The 24,903-nt window shown below is 39.0% G+C and overlaps 1 protein-coding gene across 11 annotated transcripts in view; it reads left to right on the top strand.

Moving 5' to 3' along the window:
* Positions 1-24,903, top strand: part of kcnab2a (potassium voltage-gated channel subfamily A regulatory beta subunit 2a) — a 281,823-nt gene that overhangs the window by 203,678 nt on the left and 53,242 nt on the right. For all 11 annotated transcript variants that reach the window (XM_043675966.2, XM_043675967.2, XM_043675969.2 and 8 more), the window contains 3 exons: positions 4,694-4,737; positions 5,514-5,551; positions 10,399-10,478. In XM_043675966.2, coding sequence (XP_043531901.1) covers positions 4,694-4,737; positions 5,514-5,551; positions 10,399-10,478 — 162 coding nt within the window. The remainder of the gene's footprint in view (positions 1-4,693; positions 4,738-5,513; positions 5,552-10,398; positions 10,479-24,903) is intronic.

Below are 24,903 nucleotides of genomic sequence, written 5' to 3'. Positions count from 1 at the left end.
CAAGTGTCCTTTCACAGTATGAAAATTGTTCATCAAATGCCAATAGCATACTATTAACTTCAAAAGGACCTCCAGAAATTACCCAATATGCATGTCCTCCTATAAACTATAAATCTGTTATACAATATTCAGCATCTGTTAGGTCCAGTGTTTTTTTTTAGATCTGGATAATTAAATGTTAAAATATTCATTAAAAGTGAAATTCTAAATGTATCTTTGTGGGAAGAAGTATGAATAACATGTTATTGGAAAACCCAAGTGGGTCTGAAATTCTAGATGCAGTTATTCTTCACAATTTCAAGTTTGTACATTTCTGTTTAATGTATTGCAAAATTGTTTTCTGGCAATTTATTGTTTGCAAACATGTTATAATACTATAAAGATCAAAGTACTACAAATGTTGCAAGTCAGAAACAAAAGCAAAATGCTAAACAAGCATATTAGTCAGTATTTGTGCAGAGTAAAACCATATCCTTTTCTAAGGCATTCTGCAAGTCTGTGGTTTGATCACCAACTTCAAGTTACTAATTTTCTAACCTGTTTTGATTTTATATTGACAACCCCTCCCCTTCCCCCGCAATAATGAAATTTCTTAGTTTCAATGTGTTTGTTGTACAAATGTCTCCCCCTTTTTTTCTGTCTTCACTTCACACATTTTTAGTTCTAAGAAAGGGTTGTAATGATCTCAGTAGAGACCAGAAGATCTCTTTAAAAATTAGAAGGAATCTGAAATCCCAGTTATTTAGAGAAAGAATGAATCCACAAGATTCTATGCTTTGAAAGAATATTTTACTGTGTAAATGTTGAAGCAAACACTAAGTAATATCTTAGTTAATCCCTAGTTAGTTACAGAAATAACAGGCAAATTGCATTTGATTTATAAATTTTAAATTACATTTATTGACAGATACAACTAAGACATCATGAGTTGACTTGCAGTCTACTCGACATGACATCAAACCCATGCATAAAGTCCTTCAAACTTCTGTCTTATGAAGAACTTTAGTTCCTCCTCTTCCAATCTGTGACCCTGCTGGCAGCAATACACAACCAAACCAAGTTCCATGTGTATGGTCTCCAACATAAATGGCTCAAATTTGCAGGACCTCCATACCAGTCTGGATGATGTAGATATGCCAATGTTATTTTCAAGGGAGACAATAACTGCAGCAACATTGAAGAAGGTTATCTAAGATTATAATGAGATCTTGATTAATTGGGTCGATGGGCTGAAGAGTGGCAGATGGAGTTTAATTTGGATAAGTGCAAGATATTGCATTTTGGTAAAACAAACAAAGACAAGGCTTAAAAATAGGGATTTGCCTACTGTGGACAACGGAGACACCTAGGAGTTCAGGTACATAATTCTTTTGAAGTTTGCATCACAAACAGGATGGTTCAGAAGGCACTTAACACGTTTGCCTTCATTGCTCAGACTTTTTGAGTATAACAGTTGGAACATTATGGTGACATTGTACGGGATGTTGGTGAGGTCTTTTCTGAAGTACAGTGGTCCAGTTCTGGTCTCTCTGATGTGAGAAAGATTATTAATAATCTGGAGAGGGTTCAGAACAGATTTACCAAGATGTTGTCAGGAATGGAGGGTTTGAGTTAAAAGGAGAAGCTGAACAGACATTGGAATTTTTTTCACTGGAACAGAGTATGTTAAGAGATTACCTTATAGAGGTTCATAAAATAATGACGGGTATAGATAAAGTGAATGGCAAGTGTCTTCCCCTAGGGTGGGGGATTTCAAGAGTAGAGGGCATATTTTTCAGGCGAGAAGAGAAAGATTTTAAAAAGACATGAAGTATAATGATTTTAGCGTGTGAAATGAATTTCCAGAGGAAGTGGTGGATACTGGTACAGTTACAACATTTACAAGACATTTAGGTAGGTACATGAATAAGAAGTGTTTGGCGGGATATAGGCCAAGGCAGCTGGGACTAGTTTAATTTGAGAATACAACTGAAAAATGTGTTGCTGGAAAAGCGCAGCAGGTCAGGCAGCATCCAAGGAGCAGGAGAATCGACATTTCGGGCATAAGAAGGGCTTATGCCTGAAACGTCAATTCTCCTGCTCATTGGATGCTGCCTGACCTGCTGCGCTTTTCCAGCAACACATTTTTCAGCTCTGATCTCCAGCATCTGCAGTCCTCACTTTCTCCTAATTTGAGAATACGGTTGGCATGTACCATTTGGCCTGAAGGGTCTGTTTCCATGCTATTTGACTCTATGATTCTATGAATCCATGACTGTCTGTCTGCTCATTCTCAGCTTCTGGATCTAGCCTCTAACTTCTTCAGCTTCTTTGTACTGCACAACTGGATGACTCAACTTCTACCAAGTTCTGATGGCTCTGTCTCAAGTTACAACCTAAAGCTTTGATTTCCAATTTGTTTGTCTCAGTTGCCTTAGCAATTGGGAGAACCAGTTTTCTTTTATAGTTCCTATTTTCAATTTGGGTCTTGATCAAAAAATTAGAAGCTTTGGACATGATTCTATTACAAGATAGGTGTTTGAAACATCAGTTTGTCTGTTAATCCATAGATACTGGCAAACCTGTATGCGGTTTATCCATCTCTGACTTTGTTCTATAGGTATATGGTGATTATATTACGTTTTTGTTCTACATCTCAGATGGAGTTGTATGCTGTGTAAGGCCATTGCAAAACAGTTAGAAAAATGAAAAATTAGAGGGGTAAGTTACTATAACTGACCTAGAAGTAGCGGTCTCTTACAAAACCCAAATGAAAGATGCCAAATTAAATTCTCCATTTGTAGTATAACTCCAAACCACTCCAAAGGACCTAGCCATCTTTAGATGGTTTATATTTCAAAGCAGATATTTTCCTATTGTTTCAGCTGCAGTAGCTAAATCTTGTTTTATTTTTCTGTTTGTCATGTGAACAATTTAGGTTTTATAGAGAAAACCTTGAAGATGTAAATTCCCAATTTTTTAATGCCTTATTGGCTTGGTATTGTGCAGTGATTGAATCAGCATGATTTTAGTCATTAATAGTGTGTTCATGGGCATTTGAAATTTTTCAGTACAAGTGTGGTCACTGATGTAGGTGAGGATGGACTTCAGGGGCAGTACTTTGTCACCAGTTTGCTCATAGTTGTCAGCATTAACCCTAACCTATGAACAGACTGCCAAGACTTAATCAATCTTTATGGCATGCCTCTGGCCATTGCTACATTCACAGAATCCTTGAACAATTCTTATGTGCTCTAGTTTGAGAATTGTTGAACTAGAAGACTATAGAGGTCGCAAAGGCTTGTAGGAATTGAGCAAGTTAAGGTATAGAGGGGCAAGGCCATAATGAATTTTGAGAACCAGGTTGTGAATTTTAAAATTGTGATGTGCTAAACTAATTATGGTCAACAGAGCACAGGAGTGTTAAGCATACAAGAATTGGTGCAAAGTAGGTTAGAGGCAGCAAAGCTTTAATGTCATTCCAGGTATATGTAGGGAGAAGACTAAAGGCTGACTAGGAAAGCATTGGAATAATTTAGCCCAGAGGTTATAGCATTGTTGTGTGTTTCAGCAGCTGATAACTTAAGGAGGCATGGAGTTGAGAGATCTTGTAAGGATGGTTGTGGGTAGTCTTGAGAGGATAAATGTGTTTGTTGGCTCATGCCTGTGTCTGTAAGCTCGAAATGAATGCTGTGAATTCCCCTGTTCAGTCAACATCTAACCAGAGAAAATTTCTACGTATCTAGTACTGGAATCTGGTGAACAGCATGGCAAAATTAGGCAGTGGAGGGGTTTAGAGTTGGTGTAATGTAGAGCTAGATGGGTTATCATTTGGCCTTTAATAAGAGTGCAGCACTCATCTGTTCATAGTTATCTTGAAGAAAAGGTGACAAATTATCGTAAGTATCCTGTCTAATCCAGCTCTCCAGAGTACGTGTAGTTTTCGCCATAAATCACTGATGTAGGCACAATATTACTATAAGGAACTCTCGATATGTAAGAAGTCCATTCCTTTATTCAGAAACTTGATGAGGGTCCTGAAGTTTTCTTTTTTTATTATTTTGCATCTGTGCCTGTTTTTATCTTCCAGGAAGGTTGAGTTTCAATTGGAACCACATACTCTATTCTGAAATCAGAACTCGTGACCTATTGCCAAGAACTGTGCTGTTCTAAATTGTTTTTTCAATATTTTCAGTGGGCTATTCCAATATGCAAAACCCTTTTCTTAAGTTGAAATGGTCTTCAAAATCAGTCTCCTGCTGAAAATTGATTAGGTTCAATGTGCTCCTTATAAGAAAATAAGTAGGCAAAACTTAGTTGGAATCATTAGTGCTAAATCTGAGGATAAGTCACAAAGTCATAAAATTAAAAAATCGGGAGTAAATTATGTAATGATTTCACCAATAGAAATATAGAAGGTACTTCCAAGATTCATTGTCAGGTTTTAAAAAATGGTGTAAATGTATAATAGTATATCTTTCAAAACATTGATGTGTTGTATGCAATACAGTTTCCCAAGACCTAACATGAATAGTGTCAGTAAGTTTATCTCTATAATTGACTAACAATCTTAAAATGGTACAGCAGCAAGGTCGAGCTTGAAGGAAGAAGTTGGATGAAAACTCCAGTTGTCTTTCAATGGTATTTCTGAGAAAATATTGTTGTCTTGAATTAAATGATTCTAATTCTATTATTTCTTTGTATCTTCAAATAGAAATCTTGGAAAATCGGGACTGAGGGTCTCCTGCCTTGGCCTAGGTAAAAAGGAGGTGTCATACACGAGCTAATTACAATTAATTTGTTTCATTATACATTTCTCTCTTGCAGTTAGTGTTACTTTTATTGTACAAATTCTTAAAAAGTAATTCATAAAAGTCATATTATAGTAACTCTTTATTTTATAAAAGTAATCATTTGGTTCACTGAAGCCCGTTTGTCCAACATAATTAGCTGTCCCATCACAAATTTTTAATAACTCCACCACTTATTAAAAAATGTAATGGAGGATAAGATTATTCCAATTACTGTTCTTTGCAAAAGGAGTTTTCCCAGTAGTTATGTCAACATGATTTTTATCAATTTACCTTTATCCACACCAGTCCTGTTTTCTGGATGTTCTTTAAATTATCTGTGTGAGTTTGCTTTATCTGTGTCCTTTTAATATTTAATAACTTCGGGTAGATCAGAAAATAGCATTGCATTGTTTAATGGCTTGCCGTGCTACTAAGTCTTAAATTATTTAATATTGATTGCTGTTTTATTGACTTGGCATGTGCAACAGGCAATAGTAAATTGGTATATTTTTGATAATGCAAAGTAAATTTTCCTCCGCTGTCTGATGACCTTTAAAATAATAGATGCTGAATAAGAAAGACATTTGCTTATAGATTTTTGTTAATGTAAACTGCTGAGTCTGTAGCTAAATCTCCTTAATTACAGTTGAATTGAATATTTCTTCTGTTTTGTTCAAGCATTTAGCTTTCTTAGCAGCTGAAAACAGAAAATAAAATCCTTAACTTTTATCTTTTCAACAGGAACATGGGTTACCTTTGGAGGTCAGATCACTGATGAGGTATGCAAGTTTAAATTTTATAAGTTATTTGAATTGAACTTGTATGCTAACTAAATTGCAGTTGTCACCTGGAGTTTAGAGACATAAAGATATACAACACGAAAATGATCCAACTCAGTCAGGTTCACCAGCAATCCTAGGTAAATCTAGTACCATTTGCCAGGATTCACCCATATCCCCCTCAACCCTTCCAAATCATATACCCATCCAGATGTCTTTTAAATGTTGTAATTGTTCCAACCTCTACCACTTCCTCTGGCAGCTCATTCCATATACGCACCCCCTCTGTGTGAAAATGTTGCCCTTAGGTCCCTTGTTAAATCTTTCCCCTCTCACCCTAAACCTATGCCCTCTAGTTTTTGACTCTCGCCCTGGGGAAAAGACCCAAGGGTCTATTTACCCTATTCATGCCCCTCATGATTTTATAAACCTCTGTAAGGTCACCCCTCAGCCTCCAATCCTCCAGAGAAAATAGCCCCAGCCTATTTAGTGTTTCCCTATATCTCGAACCCTCCAACCCTGGCATCATCCTTGTAAATCTTTTTTCTGAACCCTTTCAAGTTTTGCACCATCCTTCCTATAGCAGAGAGACCAGAAATGTATGCAATATTGCAAAAGTGGCCTAATCAATGTGTTATATAGTCGCAACATAACCTCCCAACTCCTATACTCAGTGCACTGACCAATAAAGGAAAGCTTACCAAACGCCTAGAAGACCTCCTTTTTAAATTGCTGCCTAACTTCCTATATTGTCTCCTCAGAATCTCATCCTTTTCCCTTCCTATGTCATTAGTTTCAATGTGTACAATGACTTACTGCTGGTTCCTCTCCCCTTTTGAAAATATTCTGCCCCTTGTCTGAGATAGTCTTGATCCTGACACCAGGGAGGCAACACACCATTCTGATTTCTCGCCGTCGGTCACAGAAACATCTGTATATGCCTCTGACTAGAGGGTCCCCTATTGCAATTATTGCTTGGAATTGAAGCCAATCTCAGTACCAGAAGCCTGACAGTCTGTGCTACATTTCCCTGAGAGTCCGTCCAACCCCTACGTTTTCCAAAACCGCATATTTATTTGATAAGGAGATAACCACATGAGACTCCTGCATGACCTGCCTCCTTCTCCTATCTTTCCTGGCAGCAAACCATCTACCTGACTGTATCTGTGATTTTTCTCTTTTCCTACAGCTGCCATCCATCACACCCTCTGGCTTTTGTAAATTCCTCATTGCCTCCAACCAATCAATGTGATCCAATAGGATTCACAACCAAACACATTTCCTGCAGACATAATCATCAGTAACATGGAAATTCTCCCTAATCTCCCACATCTGACCAGAAAAGCACATCACTCTACTAAAGGCCATCTTTGCACCCTAATTATGTATTGACCCAGAAAATAGCAGTCTTACTGCTCTAAAAAACACTGCTCCAGGCTAACTTAGTACCAATGTTTGTTGAAGACATACTAAGAAAAATGCCTCTAGGTTCTATCTGAAATTGACAGCGAGTCAGCAATTTGAGAAACCAAGTGTTGAGAAATCAAAGATACCCCCATGTGCGATGCGTTGGAGTATACTTCTGATGTTGCAGCACTAAACCATTATCTAATACACTGAAAGGGAAGGCATCTTTTGCATCAGACCTTTGTGTCTTAATCAAGAATGCATTGCTGAGAGCATAGTAAAAGTCAATTTCCAATTGTTACATCAGCTATTTACATAAGTACATATGTATACCAAAATGTCCAATTAGGCATTTATATAGAAGAATCTAAATTCAAATCCATTTCAGTAAGACAAATAATATAAAGATTCAATCAAGCAGACATTCAGTCCATGGCTCAGCCGTAATAGTTGTGCAGTGCCAAGCATAAGTGGTAAACTGAATGCCACCAATTTTACAAGTAAGCTAAACAAATCAGTTTCTGCATTTCCCCTTACTGAATTTCAACCAACCTTACTGCAAGATTCAGATCAAGGCAAAAATTGGATGATACTACAAGAAGCATTGGTGGTAAAGCAATACAAACTGAGCCCCATGTGTCCCATATTCTGTATGGGGCATTATAAAGGCCAGCCTATCCCATAGTAACTAACTTGAGGAATTCAATACCTCATAAGCAAAACTATGCTTGTATCTGGCTAAACGTCATTGCAAGAGATGTGAATAATTTTCAGACATCCAACATGCTACTAATTTGAGCCAGCAGGAAGTAAAAAGGCTGGGACCAGCAAAGGTTGAACAGGATTTAGTCAAAATGTGACTAGCAGAATCTTTCTCACCAGGGAAAAACACAAGCAAGGAAAATTCCCACATCTGATGGGCAAATTTAAAAGGAAGGAAGCCTTGACTTCTGTTGGATGCATAACAGATCTGACTATCCAAAACCAACATTTTGCATTTAAAGAGAAACCATGGAAGTCTTCAAACAGATCCACAGTGGGAGGGGGGACAAAGCTACCTGCCTAGATTTAAAAGAAAAGGACCTCTGCTAGATGGCAGGAGATCCAACTACCTAAACTCTTCCAAATTTGAAGGCAAACCAAGTATCCCTGAGCTGGTGAGGAAGCTGCTTAATTCATTTGAAAAGCTTTGGGGCAGAACTGCTGAAACTAGTTTACCTGTAAGTGAGCATGTCCCAAAAAAAAATCATAGAGTAGGGACAGAGAATGGTCTAGCAACAGGCAGAAAAGTTTAGAGGGAACAAAACCCACACCCCTGCTGGCTGGCCATTCTTATTTATTCCTGACCTGTAAGGGAAAAGCATTAAGTTCCCTGTTAAACCAGCAAATGCATCATCTAGTTAATGAACTTCACAGCAATGCAGCAGGAGCTGGTGAGCCATCGGAAAGCAGTAGCAGCCCAAACAAAATGGGGCAGGTTGGGAATGCACCCCTCACCAAGGAAACAGAACAGGGAAGGTTAGCAACCCTGAAAATGCCAAGCCAGTCAACTGATGAGTGTCTATCAGAAGATGGCCAAGTCTGCGGGCAGGCAGGAGGAGCTGGGTGAAAAAAAGCGATAGGGGCTTCCCAGTCAAAGCTTTGGCTGCCAGGCTATCAGACTACAGAATCTGAAACACCCATACTCATGAGCACCCTTTCCAAAGGACAAAGGCCACCCTGCTCAGGAAATTTGAAGAAACTGTAAGAATATGCCAAGGTGTACCCCATTGACACCTCATGATGTAGACATGGGAGAACATCCACCAGTGAATTAAAAACCACTTGAGCACCATCAATACCTCAATGTTTACTAGTGGATCATAAATGATAAGGATAACCTCCATTCCTAATTCACACATTTAAAAAGTGTATGGAGCAGGTAGGCCATCGCCCTATACAACAAAATTGACATTTTAAAAGGATTCTGTCATGTCCCATGATCTCCAGAGCAAGAGAAATCTCAGCTTTGTTATCCCAGATGACTTATGCCAGTATAAGGTCAACTGTAGTAGAAACCAAAATGCGCCAGCAACATTTCAGAAACTAACAACCCAAGTCATAGCTTGTCTGAACACTCCTGGTGCATTCCTGGATGCCTTGATAATGTGCAGCACCAGAAAGAAAATCATAATGGTGTGGAGAGAGAGTACCAAAAATCTCTCTGTATTAAATTGAAAGAAATCCTGGTGAACGAGCCCATTCTATTTGGCCCAGACCTCAGCAAAAATGTTACAGTGACCAGTGACTGAGGGAGTAAGAGCCATCCTGCTGCAAGAAGGTGGTATTGAAATCAAGCATTCAATTGCACGCACCAGAAAATGTACTTCTTGTTTGAGAAGGTTATCATGGCCTTCAGTATTTTGAAATCTGTTTTCCAAGGGTCTCAAAGCATCCTACTATACACAGACCAGAATGTTTTTGACAATTTCTGGAAAACTGTAAAGCAACAAATATAAAATTGCTACACTTGGAGTTTGAATCTGCAGTCTTTTAACCTCAGGAAAAAAATCACTTGCCTTGCCTTACAGGAAGAACAAAGTCATTGTTGACACCATGTCCCATTTGTAAAGCCACAGAATGCAGCAGTGAACTTTTTGCGCCAGTAGTTGTGTGTTGGACTATCAAGATTGAATGAGAGCATGAATGTACAACCCCTTACTACTATCTTCCTGCAAGCAAACGTGTTTTAGAGAAAATGAAATTGAGTTAATTTCTTCCCCAATGGCCAGAAAAGTTCATACCAACAAAATATGAGGAAAGATTGTAAATTTGTTTTTAAATGTGATTTTCAGTTGTTTATTTTTAAAATGGATTCTTGCTGTATTTAAATGGCTGCTATTGGCCACAGAATGTGCAAACAGCCAAGATATGGATATTTCCATAAATTTCTAGTGGCAAAGCCAACCATTACTCTTGTGACTTGCATACCTATAATTACAGGGCACTGCAAACACAGCAAAATGATGGGCACAGACTTTCCATCTGCAAACCTGAGCTGATGATAATGGGAAAGTCATTGAACCTTGTTATGCCTGAAGTGGTGCTAATGGTTTTACTGTTATCCTTATAACATACAGAAACATTGAAGGTTAGCATGGAACTGATTATCAAGGAACTCTTTCACACAAAACATTTTTGGTCTTTGAACAGCTTTAATTATACAGTTCTGAACCCTTCTCTCAGTCTGCTTTTTAACCTTGGGGCAAAGGACAACAAGCAGCTCCAGGCTCAGCTACAGTCTGCCTCCAATCTCTCATGTGCCACTTGTACATGTTGGGAATTGAAGGGAAAAGAAAGAAAAATGATAATTTTAAGTAACACATTGATTGCAACTTTTGCTCGCTCTAAAAGTAAGCTACATGTTTTATTTACATCAGATATTTTCCATTTTGTTTCAGATGGCTGAACAGCTGATGACTTTGGCCTATGAAAATGGAATAAACCTCTTTGATACAGCGGAAGTTTATGCAGCTGGCAAGTAGGTACATTGACCTTTGCAATCATATCAGTTGGAAATCATGTACTGACCAAGGAAATCTCTCTTTTTAACATGAGGTTAATTATTTCCCAGTCGAATAATTTAGGGAGAGAAGAATTACCTAATTTCACTTCATACAAGTATTTACCCTTTCATGAGATGTGGGCATGGTCAACAGGGCCATTTTTTTATTCCCATCCCAAATTGCGCTTTAAGTAAGTAACTTGCTAGACCATTTTAGGGGGCTTTTGAGAGTAAACTACATTGCTGTGGGACTGAAGTAATGTGTAGGCCAGATCAGATAAGGACAACAGACTTTTTTCTTTAAAGGACATTAGTGAAATATATGTGTTTTTAACAACCAGCTATGATTGGGTTTCATGGTCATCATTATTGACAGAAGATTTAATTCTAGATAAATTATTTTGAACTTAAATTCCATCAGCTGCCACGGTGGGATAGGAATTCATGTCGACATGAGGCTTGGGCCTCTAGGTTATGAATCCATTGACATTAACACTGCACCTTCCCTAATGTATATTTTTCTGTGAACAATGTAGGCATATCACAATAATTCGTAACTATTCCCATGGTTGAGCTACTTATTTAGTGTTCTGAACTTTGCTTTTTTAAAAAAGACATATCTAGTAAATGCACAATGTATTACAATTTTTTTCTACAAACATTGAAATGAGATCACTGGATTAGCACAACTGCTAACAAGTGTAATGTTAACCATGCTGGTCACTTAATCAGTAATGGTTTGACATCCTAGTCTTTAATCAACAATTTGAGTAGAAAATGAAATGGCACAAAGATTAAAATTGAGAAAAGAAATCCAAAATACGTGATGCAATTCAGGCACAATTTATTAAGGAGTTAATGCACTGCCAACCCACCCCAATGCTCTGTCCAAATCAGCTGAGTCACACAAATTTCCTGAAGAAGGGCTTATGCCCGAAACGTCGATTCTCCTGTTCCTTGGATGCTGCCTGACCTGCTGCGCTTTTCCAGCAACACATTTTCAGCTCTGATCTCCAGCATCTGCAGTCCTCACTTTCTCCACAAATGACCTGTTGTCTCTCTCAGCCTAAATCTTTTCTATTTATACAGTAATGTGTGACATATTTTATAAGATATGTTTAAATTTCACAAGATGCCAATAAAAATGTTTAATTTCATATTAGCTGCAATTTTTAATTGAGCTAGAAATCATGAATGCTGCGAATTAGATTGTAAATGTGTTGAAATTGCTTCTGACAACTCTGTCCATAATCTCAATCCTGTGAGTTCTGAGCAACAGTAAAACCTGTCACCAAAATATGGTATTCCACTTAAATATTATTATAAAGGCTAGTCATCCTGGATTATATGAGATTTGCAAAATAAAAGTGTTGCCACCGTTACACAAAAGATATTCTAGATTGCTAGACAGTTGTTGAAAGTAGGATGTAAATTGAAAGGGCTAGAGGGTGATTTGTGAGTATTTTTTGAATTTATTGTAGTTTGTTTTGTTTTATTTGCACGCTTGGTTTGGTTTTGAGCTGTGAGTTTTGTTACTATATCTTACTTTTGTCCCAGATATTTGTACATTCACTTCCCTTTTGGGAATGCAGCTCTTTTTTTGCAGTCAGTTAAGTTACATTGCTTTCATTTACACCTGAAGTGTGACCCAGCTGTTTTGCACAAAACTTTGTAGGAATCTGAATATCTACCCTATTGTGTCTCTATCACAATTTTTCCAAGTTCTGGGCCTATCTACTGCCTCTGATTTCTCTTCTCTGTGGAGTTTGCGTTTAACTTTCATCATATTTTGCAATCCATTGTTACCAATATCATGAAAGATCCAGCAATTTTTACATTAGATTACTTGCCAGCAGATATTGGAGAAACCGATTTCTGCTTGGATCCATCCTTGAGCTTTTGTTTGCTTCACCTTAAAGCAAATGGTCAGTAATTGTAATTATTTGTACAAAATGAAATGTGACATCAAAAGAAGGTAAAGGTTTGATAATTGTGGTAATTATCTAATGTATCGAGGGAAAGCTATTTGCAGAATAGCTGTATTAGTGGGTACTCAAACTGTCAAGACAACCTCTTGCAGCCTTCAGTTTTCCCAGGGCATTTTCCCTAACATATTTATAAGAGCAAAATGGAGTTTCATTTTTGGTTTTAGCCATGCTCACTGAAGTTAATGATATCCTAAAGGACTATCTTTTTTTTGTTACCTAATAAAATTGTTCAGTGGGGAATAATTTTCAGTGAATTATATGTATGGTGAAAATTTATGACTCAACCAAAAAGCTTCCATTTATGATTTAAAAATTCTTCCAGTGCGAGATGAAAACAGAAAATGCTTCGGGACACTCTTTGCAAAGAAAAGATAGATTATTGTTTTGAGTAAGGCTCTTCACCTCTTCTGTGCAGTTCCAGCATTTGTGTTTTTCTCTTTCATTACTGAGGAGGGGCTATCTGTTAGGTATTATGTATTAGGTGAGGTCAGAGAAAAAGGGAAGGTAATAAAACCTAAATTAAGTTACTACATATGCATATATGAATGGTGTATTGTTATTAAAGTTGGTGATTCACAGGTTCAGAGAGACATGAAAATTTAATGATGTAGAGTAGGCTTGCTTAAACAGATAGTTCTGTAGCCAGAATGTATTCTCTGGAGGCTGAAGAACTAAATGGATTTGAAATTTGTTGCAGAGCTGTTTGTCTAATGACAGGCTTTCACATTTACTACTGACAGGCTCACTGAGAGATTGCCAGCGACAAATGCAGGAGCGAAACTACTTTCGCTGTCTCACTCATGCTCTCTCTCACGTGGGGTCTCTCGCTGTCTATCCCTGTGAAGGTGGGCGGCAAGAAAGAGACAGTGTGTGAACCTGAGTGTGAATTGAACATGCACACACCTTGTCTGTCTCCTCCTGCTTTCACTTCCCACAAACCTATCTTCATAAAGCAGGTTCATAGAGGAGAGAAACTCAGGCTGAAAGGCTTTCTGATTCCTTTTGGAAAAGAGTCGAGTTGGCCTCCAAACATTAACTCACTTACTCTAACAAATGCTTGCTAAATTTCTCCAGCACTTTCTGTCTTTATTGCTGATTGAAGGGGATCAGCTTAGGAAGCAATAGTGACAGACAGGAAAAACTGTTTTGTGCAGCCTGAGAATGTGGCAGAGGCAGATTCAATTGTGACTTTCAAAACACAATTGCGTAATTAACTGAAGGGAAAGACATTAAAAGGTTGTGGGGGATAGAATAGGATTAGATGAGTTGTTTACGCAGAGAGCTGACATAAACAAAAGGCTAAATAACACTTTCTGAGCTATAACCATGCTATAATTCTATGGTTTTCTGACTTCAGTTAAAAATTATATTACTGTGACTTCTCAGTTGAGCCATGATTGGTTTGATGCAGCGTTGTTGATATGCATATCCCCTCTTAACCATCTGCAGATCTATCACTCAACTCTCAGCCAATTCCTCCTGTCTTGCCTACACAAGCATATGGTCTCAATGTCACTGTAGTCTTGCTTTCACAACATACGTACTGTTTTTGCCCTTGATTAATTTGTTCATCCTGACCCAAGCCATGGGTCACACATTTGTAGCATGTACATGTGAGTTGTTTGCTCTTCAACATTTTTTCTCTAATTCTTTGCATTGAATCATAGGAGTTCGACCAATGGAATTTGTTTTAATGCCAAAGTACATTGTTATCTTCTAAAAATATATCTCCACTGAAATTAAGTCACCACTAGTTTGTGGTGACCAATGGCCAACAATTATTGTCACTGTTCATCTACTGCCCGATTTGCTGTGCACTTGAGAAATTCAGCTGGAGCATAAATTAAGCTTGCACAATGTGACCCTTTCTCTTAATTACTCTTATACCATTAAAGAAGCAAATGCTGTTATGTAACTAATCATTTATTGAAAATCTGCTAGATTTAACTATTGATTAATGCTGACTTAATTCATTTGTGCAAGGGCAACAATGAGACACTAACTAGAAGTGTATTCAGTTTCTCAAGGGCTTTGGGAAGCAAATTCATCCAGAAGCTCTGCACGTAAATACTACTCTTATGTGATGACTAGGTCTGAATTAATTGTGAGGTCCCCACGGTTGAATAGCCTGAGGCTGCATTTAGGCTGAGCAGTGCAAAGCACCTGAACATACCCCAGAAAGAAGTCACTGTGTTTTGGATCAGGAGGTCATGATGGAGTATCTTTGTGCAATTATTTTTGTACTAGTTTGATTTTCATAGACACCCTAAATTAATTGCTGATATTTGATTTTAATCCACAAAACTAATTTTTACAACTCAGTCCTCTAAAATAAACACCCCATGAACCTAACTAACCACTTTACTATCGGCAGCCAAAGAGTTTAAAAAAAAAAATTTTGTAAAATACGGTCCAATTTAATAATTGATTTTCTGTGAATAGTCAACTTTAAGACTTAGCATTTGGTACTCACCCCTCCATAGATTCCAGAAGAATGAAACTTCACGTCCATGCATGATAAATTATTCAGTGCTTCATAAATCAGTGTTGCTCAGGATCCTTACCTCCATTTCACTGTTCAGACTGAATCAACTTACATTACTAAGAATTGGGAGTCGTTCTCCACCCTGAGTTCAAGTGTCACCATTAAGTACTCTCAATTATAATTAGCATTGTTAGATACAAGCTAAACGTGTTCTGTTCTGATGAGCAATACATCTTGCGCTAGCCACCAAGCTCTATCTTCTTACCTGCAGCAGTATCAATCTTTATTCTTTACAAAAGTAAAATTTTGGGATGCCTTTAACTTTAGTTGTCAGACCTAAGACAGTTACAGCTATAGATTGATTTTCTCCAAATTCAATTAGAAGGTTTACTAGTCTTAATTAGTTACAAGACCCAGTCTTACAGAATTCATGAAGTTCATCATAAGGAGTACAAAAGAAAATTCTTAATAAAATGTTTGTCTGCATACTTGGATCGGAATACTTGGTCTGAAGCTATCGAGGGGGATGTTGCAAATTTGGTGGGAGAGCAAATAGAGCAGGGACTATGCGGAGACAAGAAGGATGTGAGGAAATGGTCAGGAGATGAAAATGTGTTGCTGGTAAAGCACAGCAGGTCAGGCAGCATCCAAGGAACAGGAGAATCGGCGTTTCGGGCATAAGCCCTTCATCAGGAATGGCTTATGCCCGAAACGTCGATTCTCCTGTTCCTTGGATGCTGCCTGACCTGCTGTGCTTTACCAGCAACACATTTTCAGCTCTGATCTCCAGCATCTGCAGACCTCACTTTCTCCTCGAATAGTCAGGAGATCCCAAGGGGACTGAAGGGAGACAGAGTCTGCAGTGGTCTGAGGGGGCGGCCATGAGACCACAAAGAGTAAGAGGGAGTGGAGAGAGAAAGGGATAGCAGGTGGGTGAGGACAGATGGAAAGTTTCAGGGTGTTGTCTGGGAGATGTGGTTACCATACTGGAGCGGAAGGGAGACTGGGAAGGCTGCAGAGGGACTGGGAAGGTAATGGGAGTTACAAGTTGGTTTGAGGAATGCTATCGGGGGCTTTCGGGCAGATGAGGGCACTGCAGGAGTTGAGAGACTAGGAGGCCACTGGGGAGGCTGTACGATGTACTTTTTTCAGCAATTCTGTTGTTGCTCATCATTGTTCCTGTCCAACTACTACTTAAAATTATTTAGATTCTGCTTCCACCAAACTTTCAGAATATTCCAGATTTTAGTAAGTAGAAACATTTTTTCTTTCTCTTCCCTCTAGAATGATTTTGAATCTATGATCTCTCGTTAGTCATCTACTCGCCAAAGGAAATATTGTTTTCCCTGTTGACATATCAAAATCTTTCATCTTGAAAATCTTTTGGGGTCATCGCTTAACCTTCTCAATTACACAGAAAATGGTCCTGTCTTTTCCAGCTTCTCAGTTTAATCTAAAATGCAAGTGCATCATCACCTTCAACATCTTGATCAATCTACTGTGTACTCTTTCTAAAGGCCATGAAATGTTCCCTAAAAGATAGTGCCCAAATTGTTCACAATACTTTAGTTGTGGCCTAACCAGTGATTTATTTTCTAGAATGGCCTATGTGTTTTGAGTGTCTGTTCCTCTGCTTATAAATACAAAGAGCCCTTAAACTCTTACCCACCTTATCAACGTGCTCTGTCACCTTTAGAATTTATGTGTATGGTGCCAAGGTCTTTGTTTATGAACATTTTTTACAAAATCTTGCTAATTATAGTATAATGCATTTACACATTTGTTGTCCTAAATTGCTTGTCTCCACACTTCTTTGCATTGAACTTGAACTCTTTTACGTCTGTCAGATCACCAACCTATATCATCCTGAAGCCTATAACAATCTTCGTCATTGTCTACTGTGTGCCAAGTTTTGTGTTCACTGTTATCTTTTTAACACTGCATTGTACACCCGGTTGTAAGTTCTTTTAATAAAGCCATGTTGGAGTAATGGACTCAAAATTGACATTTGGGGAACACTACTGCAAACCACCTTGCAGTTTGAAAAATATTCATCCACTATGGTTTTGTGCATAGGTAATTGTGTCTTGCCAACTTGATTAAGTTTTTTTGAAGACATGACAATGAAGATTGATGAAGACAGAGCGGTAGAGTTTGCCCATATGGACTTCAGTAAGGCAGACTGGTTAGTGAGGTTAGATCACATGGGATCCAGGGAGAGCTAGCCAGTTGGATACAAAATTGGCTTGAAGATGGGACAGAAAGTGGTGGTGGTAGTTTTTCAGATGATGTTTTTCAGACTGGAGGCCTCTGGCCAGTGTGTGTCCCAAGGATCAATGCTGGGTCCATTGCTTTTCATCACATATATAAATAATTTGGATGTAAGTAAAGGAGGTATGGTTAGTAGGTTTGCAGATGACACCAAAATAGTTGGTGTAGTGAATAATGAAAAAGGTTAACTCATATTATAACAGAACCTTAATCAAATGGACCAATGGGACGAGGAATGGCACAAGGAATTTAATTTAGATAAATGTGCGGTGTTACATTTTGGAAAGGCAGCCCAGGGCAGGGCCTATGCAGTAAATGGTAGGGCCCTGGGGAGTGTTGTCGAGCAAAAAGACTTAGGGGTGCAAGTGCATAGTTCCTTAAGAATAGTGTCCCAGTTAGACTGTCGTGAAGAAGGCACGCTTACTTTCATTGGTCATATGATTGAGTATAGAAGTTGGGATGTTATATTGCAGCTGTACAGGACATTGGTTAGGCCATTTTTGGAATACTGCATAAATTCTTGTCATTCTCCTATAGGAAGAATGTTGTTAAACTTGAGAGGGTTCAGAAACGTTTTACAAGGATGTGGCTGGGACTGGAAGTTTGAGCTATAGAGAGAGGCTGAATAGGCTGGAAATTGTTTTTCCTGGAATGCTGAAGGCTGAGAGGTGACCTTTATAGAGGTTTATAAAATCATGAGAGGCATGGATAGGGTGAATAGCCCATGTCTTTTTCCTAGGGGAGGGGAATCCAAAACTACAAGACAAGTTTTAAGGTGAGAGGAGAAAGACTTTCAAAGTCCTGAGGAGACAACTTTTACATTCAGAGGGTGGTGCGTGTCTGGAAGGAGCTGCCAGTGGAAGTGGTGGAGGTGAGTGCAATTACAGCATTCAAAAGGCATCCGCATGACTACACAAACAGGAAGGATTTAGAGGGAAATAGGCCAAATGCTGGTAAATTGGGCTAAATCAGATTAGGATGTCTAGTCACCGTAGGCGAATTGGACCGAAGGGCCTGTTTCCATGCTGTATGGTTTTATGACTCTGTCAAACTTTGTTTCCTGTCATTGAACGCATTTTACATCCATACCAAAGTTATCAATTCAATGTGCCCCACCACTGATTGTAGTCCGACCAGTTGTACTTTCCTGGTTTATCCCTCTTTCCTTGTTTCAGCAGTGATATCACTTTCGTAACAGTCAGGCAGAGCTCAAGAGATATTTTCAATATCTACATTATTCAATGTTATCATCTTACACAAAAGGCAACTACAGCCATATTAAACCCAGAAATGTTTTTGGACAAAGTAAATGAAGTATAAGTAATAAGAACAGAAAGCACAAGAAACATTCATCTTGATAAAACAGAATCTAGACCCAATTTAAAGGTACAATATGCCGTATAAAAATATTATTAACAGAGGAACCAGTAAGAAGTGTAATAGGTCATTGTTGGTAGGTGTTGCAGAAAGCGTCTGGGGGCGGAATTTTTTTTTTGTTCGATGTCTGAAGAAGGGCTTATGCTCGAAACATCGATTCTCCTGCTCCTTGGATGCTGCCTGACCTGCTGCACTTTTCCAGCAACACATTTTTCAGCAGCCGCAGAAAGCATGTTCTCTTCCGAATTTTTCTATGCATTCTTCAGTGTAGTATGATCTTAAAAACCTAAATACCCAGCTTTACACCACATAGTACTATAAAGGATCTTTAGTTTAAATGCATCAATGATTCTACCTATTTAAAAAATCAAAAATATCTGATTGGCCTTGTTTTATTTTGAGTAAAAAAGAAGCTGTTTTGAATACTAAGTTGAAGAATATTTGTGATCGCAGACATTTGTTATTCATCTCCTTGCCAGCCAAATGCACAGTCCAATATTTTTTAAAAATTCAGATTCTAAAAAAAGTCAAGAAATATCTTGAGTAAGTCCTAATATAATGGCTCCTTTTAGGACTATACGGGTTCCCCTTTACACAGTATTACTAACATATTTCCATTATTTTACAAATGGAAAAATTGGTTGCTGAATAACTGAGGAGAAAGTGAGGTCTGCAGATGCTGGAGATCAGAGCTGGAAATGTGTTGCTGGAAAAGCGCAGCAGGTCAGGCAGCATCCAGGGAACAGGAGAATCGACATTTCGGGCATAAGCCCTTCTTCAGGAATGGGGAAAGTTTGTCCAGCAAGCTAAGATAAAAGGTAGGGAGGAGGGACTTGGGGGAGGGGCGTCGGAAATGTGATAGGTGGAAAGAGGTCAAGGTGAGGGTGATAGGTCAGACTGGGGTGGGGGCGGAGAGGTCGGGAAGAAGATCTCAGGTTAGGAAGGCGGTGCTGAATTTGATGGATTTGACTGAGACAGGGTGGGGGGAGGGGAAATGAGGAAACTGGTGAAATCCGAGTTCATCCCTTGTGGTTGGAGGGTTCCTAGCCGGAAGATGAGGCGTTCTTCCTCCAACCGTCGTTTTGTTGTGGTCTGACGATGGAGGAGTCCAAAGACCTGCATATCCTTGGTGGAGTGGGAGGGGGAATTGAAATGTTGAGCTACAGGGTGGTTGGGTTGGTTGGTCCGGGTGTCCCAGAGGTGTTCTCTGAAACGCTCCGCAAGTAGCCGGCCTGTCTCCCCAATATAGAGGAGGCCACATCGGATGCAGAGGATGCAATAGATGATATGTGTGGAGGTGCAGGTGAATCTGTGGCGCATATGGAAGTTTCCTTTGGGGCCATGGAGGGAGGTGAGGGGGGAGGTGTGGGCGCAAGTCTTGCACCTCCTGCGGTTGCAGGGGAAGGTGCCGGGAGTGGAGGATGGGTTGGTGGGGGGTGTGGATCTGACGAGGGAGTCACGGAGGGAGTGGTCTTTACGGAATGCTGATAGGGGAGGGGAGGGAAATATATCCTTGGTGGTGGGGTCCGTTTGGAGGTGGCGGAAATGACGGCGGATGATGCGCTGTACGTGGAGATTGGTGGGGTGGTAGGTGAGTGGGGTGCTGAATAACTGAGTCAATATCACAATGTCCCTTAGCACAGGAATGTACTATTGGCTGCATCAGATAACCGATTGCAGCACTACCAGATTTTACAATTGTAAAGGAGTTGTGTCTTCCCATAGAAGTTTGTAAGGAAGGTCAGGTTTTGGGAGTGAACGTCTACTTGACTAATTGAGTCTGCTGTAACCTAGGTAAAAGTACTCTCAGAATATTAATAAATTATTGTAAAGCAAATTTAGAACAGATTAAGGTAGGAAAAAAATTGAAGAGAGAATCCATCAGATTACTTTCAACCAAAATTAAAAGTACATAGTTCTGAAGCTGTGTAGCACTGTCTGAGATGGATTTGGATGAAATGTTAAACTGATGCCCATTCTGCCTGCAAGTGTAAGATCCCTTGGCACTATTTTGAAGAACAGCAGGCAGGTTAACCACACTACCAAGGTCAATATTATTGAAATACTTATTCTGCCTCATGATAACAGATTTGTTTAGTCATTATTATATTCTTGTTTGAAGGACCTTGCAAATTAGTTGCCATGTTTTCTTCATTACAACAGTTACTGTATTTCAAAAAGTATTTCATTGGCTGTAAAGCACTTTGGCCAATCCAGAGGTGGTCATTAATGTTATCAAAGTACAAGACTTTATTTTTAAATAGATCATTCAGTAAAGACCATATGGAAGTCAGATGCATTGGAACGGAATCTCAGACTTTACCCAGCCATTGCATGAATTTAAATAGTTCATCTATAATTATTAGCACAGTTAACTTTTCCTCTGCAGAAGAGATCACTCCTTTGTTTGCTCTTCTGAACCGTGAAAGACAAAAAAAAACTGCAAATGCTTGAATCCGAGGTAGACAGGCAGGAGGCTGGAAGAACGCAGCAAGCCAGGTAGCATCAGAAGGTGGAGAAGTCGACGTTTCTGGTATAATTCTGAAGAAGGACTGCACCCGAAACGTCGACTTCTCCAGCTCCTGATGCTGCCTGGCTTGCTGTGTTCTTCCAGCCTCCTGCTTGTCTACCTTCTGAATCATTAGGCACGTGAAAAGAAACCACTAGGAAAATCATAATATGAAAGAGTGAAATTGGCGTAGATTTATAAGGGTGAATTGTGATCAAAAAGTCTATTTGTTACTGAGGTTGTAACTAGCTGTGTTAATAAATGGGAATCAGTGGATGTAGTATTTTTGGAATTCTCTGAAGCTTTAGGTATGGTGCCATGTAAGAGATTATTACACTATATTAGGGCTCAAAAGATTGGAGTAACATTAATGTAGATTAATGGTACACATATCAGGAGTGACAAATAAGCAGTTCATCTTTGGGTTGGCAAATAGTATATAATGGAATATTGCAAGGAACAATGTTTGCACCTGAATTACTTACAATCTATACTAACAACCTAGATGACAGAACCAAGTGTAATGTATATACATTTGCTGCTGATACAGGACTAACTGGGAAACTTGGCTATGAGTGTCATGCAAAGGGACTGACAAAGAATACAAACTGGTTGAGTGAATGGGCTGCTTTTCTGAGAGACATTGAAACCAATTTTATCACTCCATTGCTTTGCTTTACTTACTGCATTTTACATGAGTGCATCCACTTAATTGTCTTCCTTCTAAATTGTAGGGATTAAGAGACTGTAATAGAACATAGAACTGTACAGCACAGGAACAGGCCCTTTAGCCTACCAAGACTGCACTGACACATGATGCCTTTCTAAACTAAAAACCTTTGCACCTGCACTTTCCGTATCCCTCTGTCCCCTGCCTATTCATATATCTGCCACTGCGCCTCTTAAATGCTGCTATTGTATCCATCTCCATTACCTCCTCTGGCAGTGCATTCCAGGTATTTACCACACTGTGTAAAACAAAAGCCTGCTTCTCTCCTCTTTAAGCTTACCCCTATGTCACCTACTAATTGACATTCCTACACTGGGAAAAAAGACTTTAACTGTACATGCCTCTCAATTTTGTAAATTGCTATCAGGTCACCCCTTATCCTTCAACGCTCAAGTGAAAACAAAGCAACTTTGTCCAATCTCTCGTCATAGTTAATAATATCTAAACCAGGCAACATCCTGGTAAACCATTTTAGTACCCTCTCCAAAGCCTCCACATCCTCTGGTAGTGTTGCAGCAAGAACTGGACACAATATTCCAAATGTTGTCCACTAAACTTCTGTCCAATTGCAACATGACTTGCCAATTTTATACTCTGTGATCTGACTGATGAAGGCAAGCATGCCACATGCTTTCTTGACCACCTTATCCACATTTGTGTTGCCACTTTCAGGGAACTGTGAATCTGCAAGCCTAGATCCCTCTTTCTCTATGTTACTAAGAGTTCTGCCATTTTCTGTATACCTTCCTCCTGTATTAGATCTTCCAAAATGCATCACTTCACATTTGTTCAGATTAAACTCCATCTATCATTTCTCTGCCCAAGTCTCTAGCCTATCTGTCTTGCTATCCTTGGGCAATCCTCCTCACTATCCATAGATCCTCTAATCTTTGTGTCACCTATAAACTTACTAATTAGGCATCTACATTCACCTCCAAATCAAAAACAACATGGCTCCCTTCACTGATCCCTGTGGAACACCACTGGTCATAGAGTCATAGAGGTGTACAGCTTGGAAACAGACCTTTCGGGCCAACTTGTCCCTGTCGAATACTTCTGGATGTTTGCGGCTTCTTTCAGCATCCAAATTCGCTGCTGAATTTTCTACTTGTCACTGAACAAAGTGTTTAATTGGCCATATAGTAATTCAGAATATTGTGAGGGTTTATTGATATTGTCTTTAGATGCACCTAATGTGCCAACCAAGCTAGATGCCAAAACCTCTCAACATGGAAGTCAGAATGCTACCTGGTGACTTCAGTTCATCACTTGTTCTAAAGTACTTCCAACATCTCAGAACCTACTGTACAGGCACTGGCCACAAAGAGCCTACATCCATTGATGTTGATGTTCAACATGAGCCAGCCTCTAAGAGCCCTCATAATGCTGATCATCTTCCTATATTGCTGTGTATTTGTTTTGTCAACTGAGACTACACTGACCCAGCTAACAATTCAGGTTGGGCTGAAATGGTCCAGTGCCATTGCTTCAACTCCTGGACCTGTGGGAAGAAGACATTTGCACCACCCAATTCAACAGGCCTTCCAGGTCCCTGTCTGCAAAGAGGTGCACTAATTTCACCATGTTTGAACCAAATTTCAAGAACTGTGCAGGGCAGCTCCAGACTGACCATGGTTGTCCAAACGCAAAACAGGCTTTTATAGGTGGCACCTCCTAAAAAAAAATCCAATGCAATTTACATTTAACAAAAAAAACTAAGATTGAGCCATTCATTTATTTATTTAAATTTTGCTTCCTATGGCGATTGACAGTGTAATTTCTAGCATTTAAATATCTGCTGTTTCTACAAGTTATTCCATTTCTTTTGTTCATTGTTTCCTTCCTTTTTGTCTATTTTTTGTTAAAATGCTGTTCACACATCACATCTTATGGTTTTGACAAAAGGGTCACACTTGAGATGTTAATTGATGTATCCTCTGCAAGGGTACTGATTGATCAGAGTATTTTCAGCACGTTCTGTTTCTGCTTTAGATAGTCATTAACTGCCATGTTATGCTTTTCAGTATCATTCCTATTGATTTTTTTTCAAAACTGATAGGGACATTCTCATTGATCAAAAAGTCAACACTTTTTGCAGCTTTCTTTTTTTTTGTTCAGGTTGACCAAATTGATGACCCATTTTATCTGAAATGGGATGCGTTTTTTAATATTTTAGAGGCTAAGACATTAGTTAACCTTATGCATTATTTATAGAGACTGATATAGCGCAGTCATATTAATGGAACATTGCTGAGATTGAAAGACTGGAATTATTAACTATGCAAAAAGGCTTGGAGCGCTGGAAGCTAATGTATTCAAGTAGAATCCCCAGAAGTTGCAGGTCTCCTTTTTGAGCAACAGACCCTTTCTTCCACCCTTACAGATATGCCTAATTACAGTGTGTTTGCAGGCAACTGGACACCACGATAGACAGCTCATCAAAACCATGAAAATGGGTGTTTAATATAATTGAGTTTCTGAATGAGCACAGCAGGTAACCTATGGCAAGAGAATCAACCTTCACTGCTAATTATCAAATTAAATTTTACTTTTTGTTTGAAGTAAATGGGGTATTGAATACAAAAATAAGGAAGTCATGCTAAATCTTTACAAACTTGCAGTTAAGTCTCAACTTGAATATCGCTTGCAATTCTGATTTCTGGACATCAGATTGTGCGAAGGATGTTTTAAAAATTCATTGGGATATGAGTGTTGCCTGCAAAAACCAGCATTTGTTGCCAATCCCAACTGCTACCTCTTGAACCACTGAGTCTTTGTAGAATTGGTACAACCAAAATGCTGTTTTTGTCCCAATGACAGTGAAGCAGTAGCGATATAGTTCCAGGTCAGGATGGAGGGGAACTTGCAGGTGCTGGTGTTCCTATACATCAGCTGCTCTTGTTCTTTTAGCGGGTAGAGGTTTGGTGAGTGCTATCAATGGATCCTTGTTGAGTTGTTACAATGCATTTGTAGGTGGTACTCACTGATATGTTTGTGCACTGGAGGTGCAGGAAATTAATATTTAAGGTCTTGGTTGGAGT

Source organism: Chiloscyllium plagiosum, unplaced genomic scaffold (assembly GCF_037043375.1).
Source record: "Chiloscyllium plagiosum isolate Xiang-an unplaced genomic scaffold, Cpla_swu_hap1 HiC_scaffold_37, whole genome shotgun sequence".
Classification (NCBI taxonomy): Eukaryota; Metazoa; Chordata; class Chondrichthyes; order Orectolobiformes; family Hemiscylliidae; genus Chiloscyllium; species Chiloscyllium plagiosum.
Note: the sequence above shows the minus strand (reverse complement) of the source record. Positions and strands in the feature narration are given on the sequence as shown.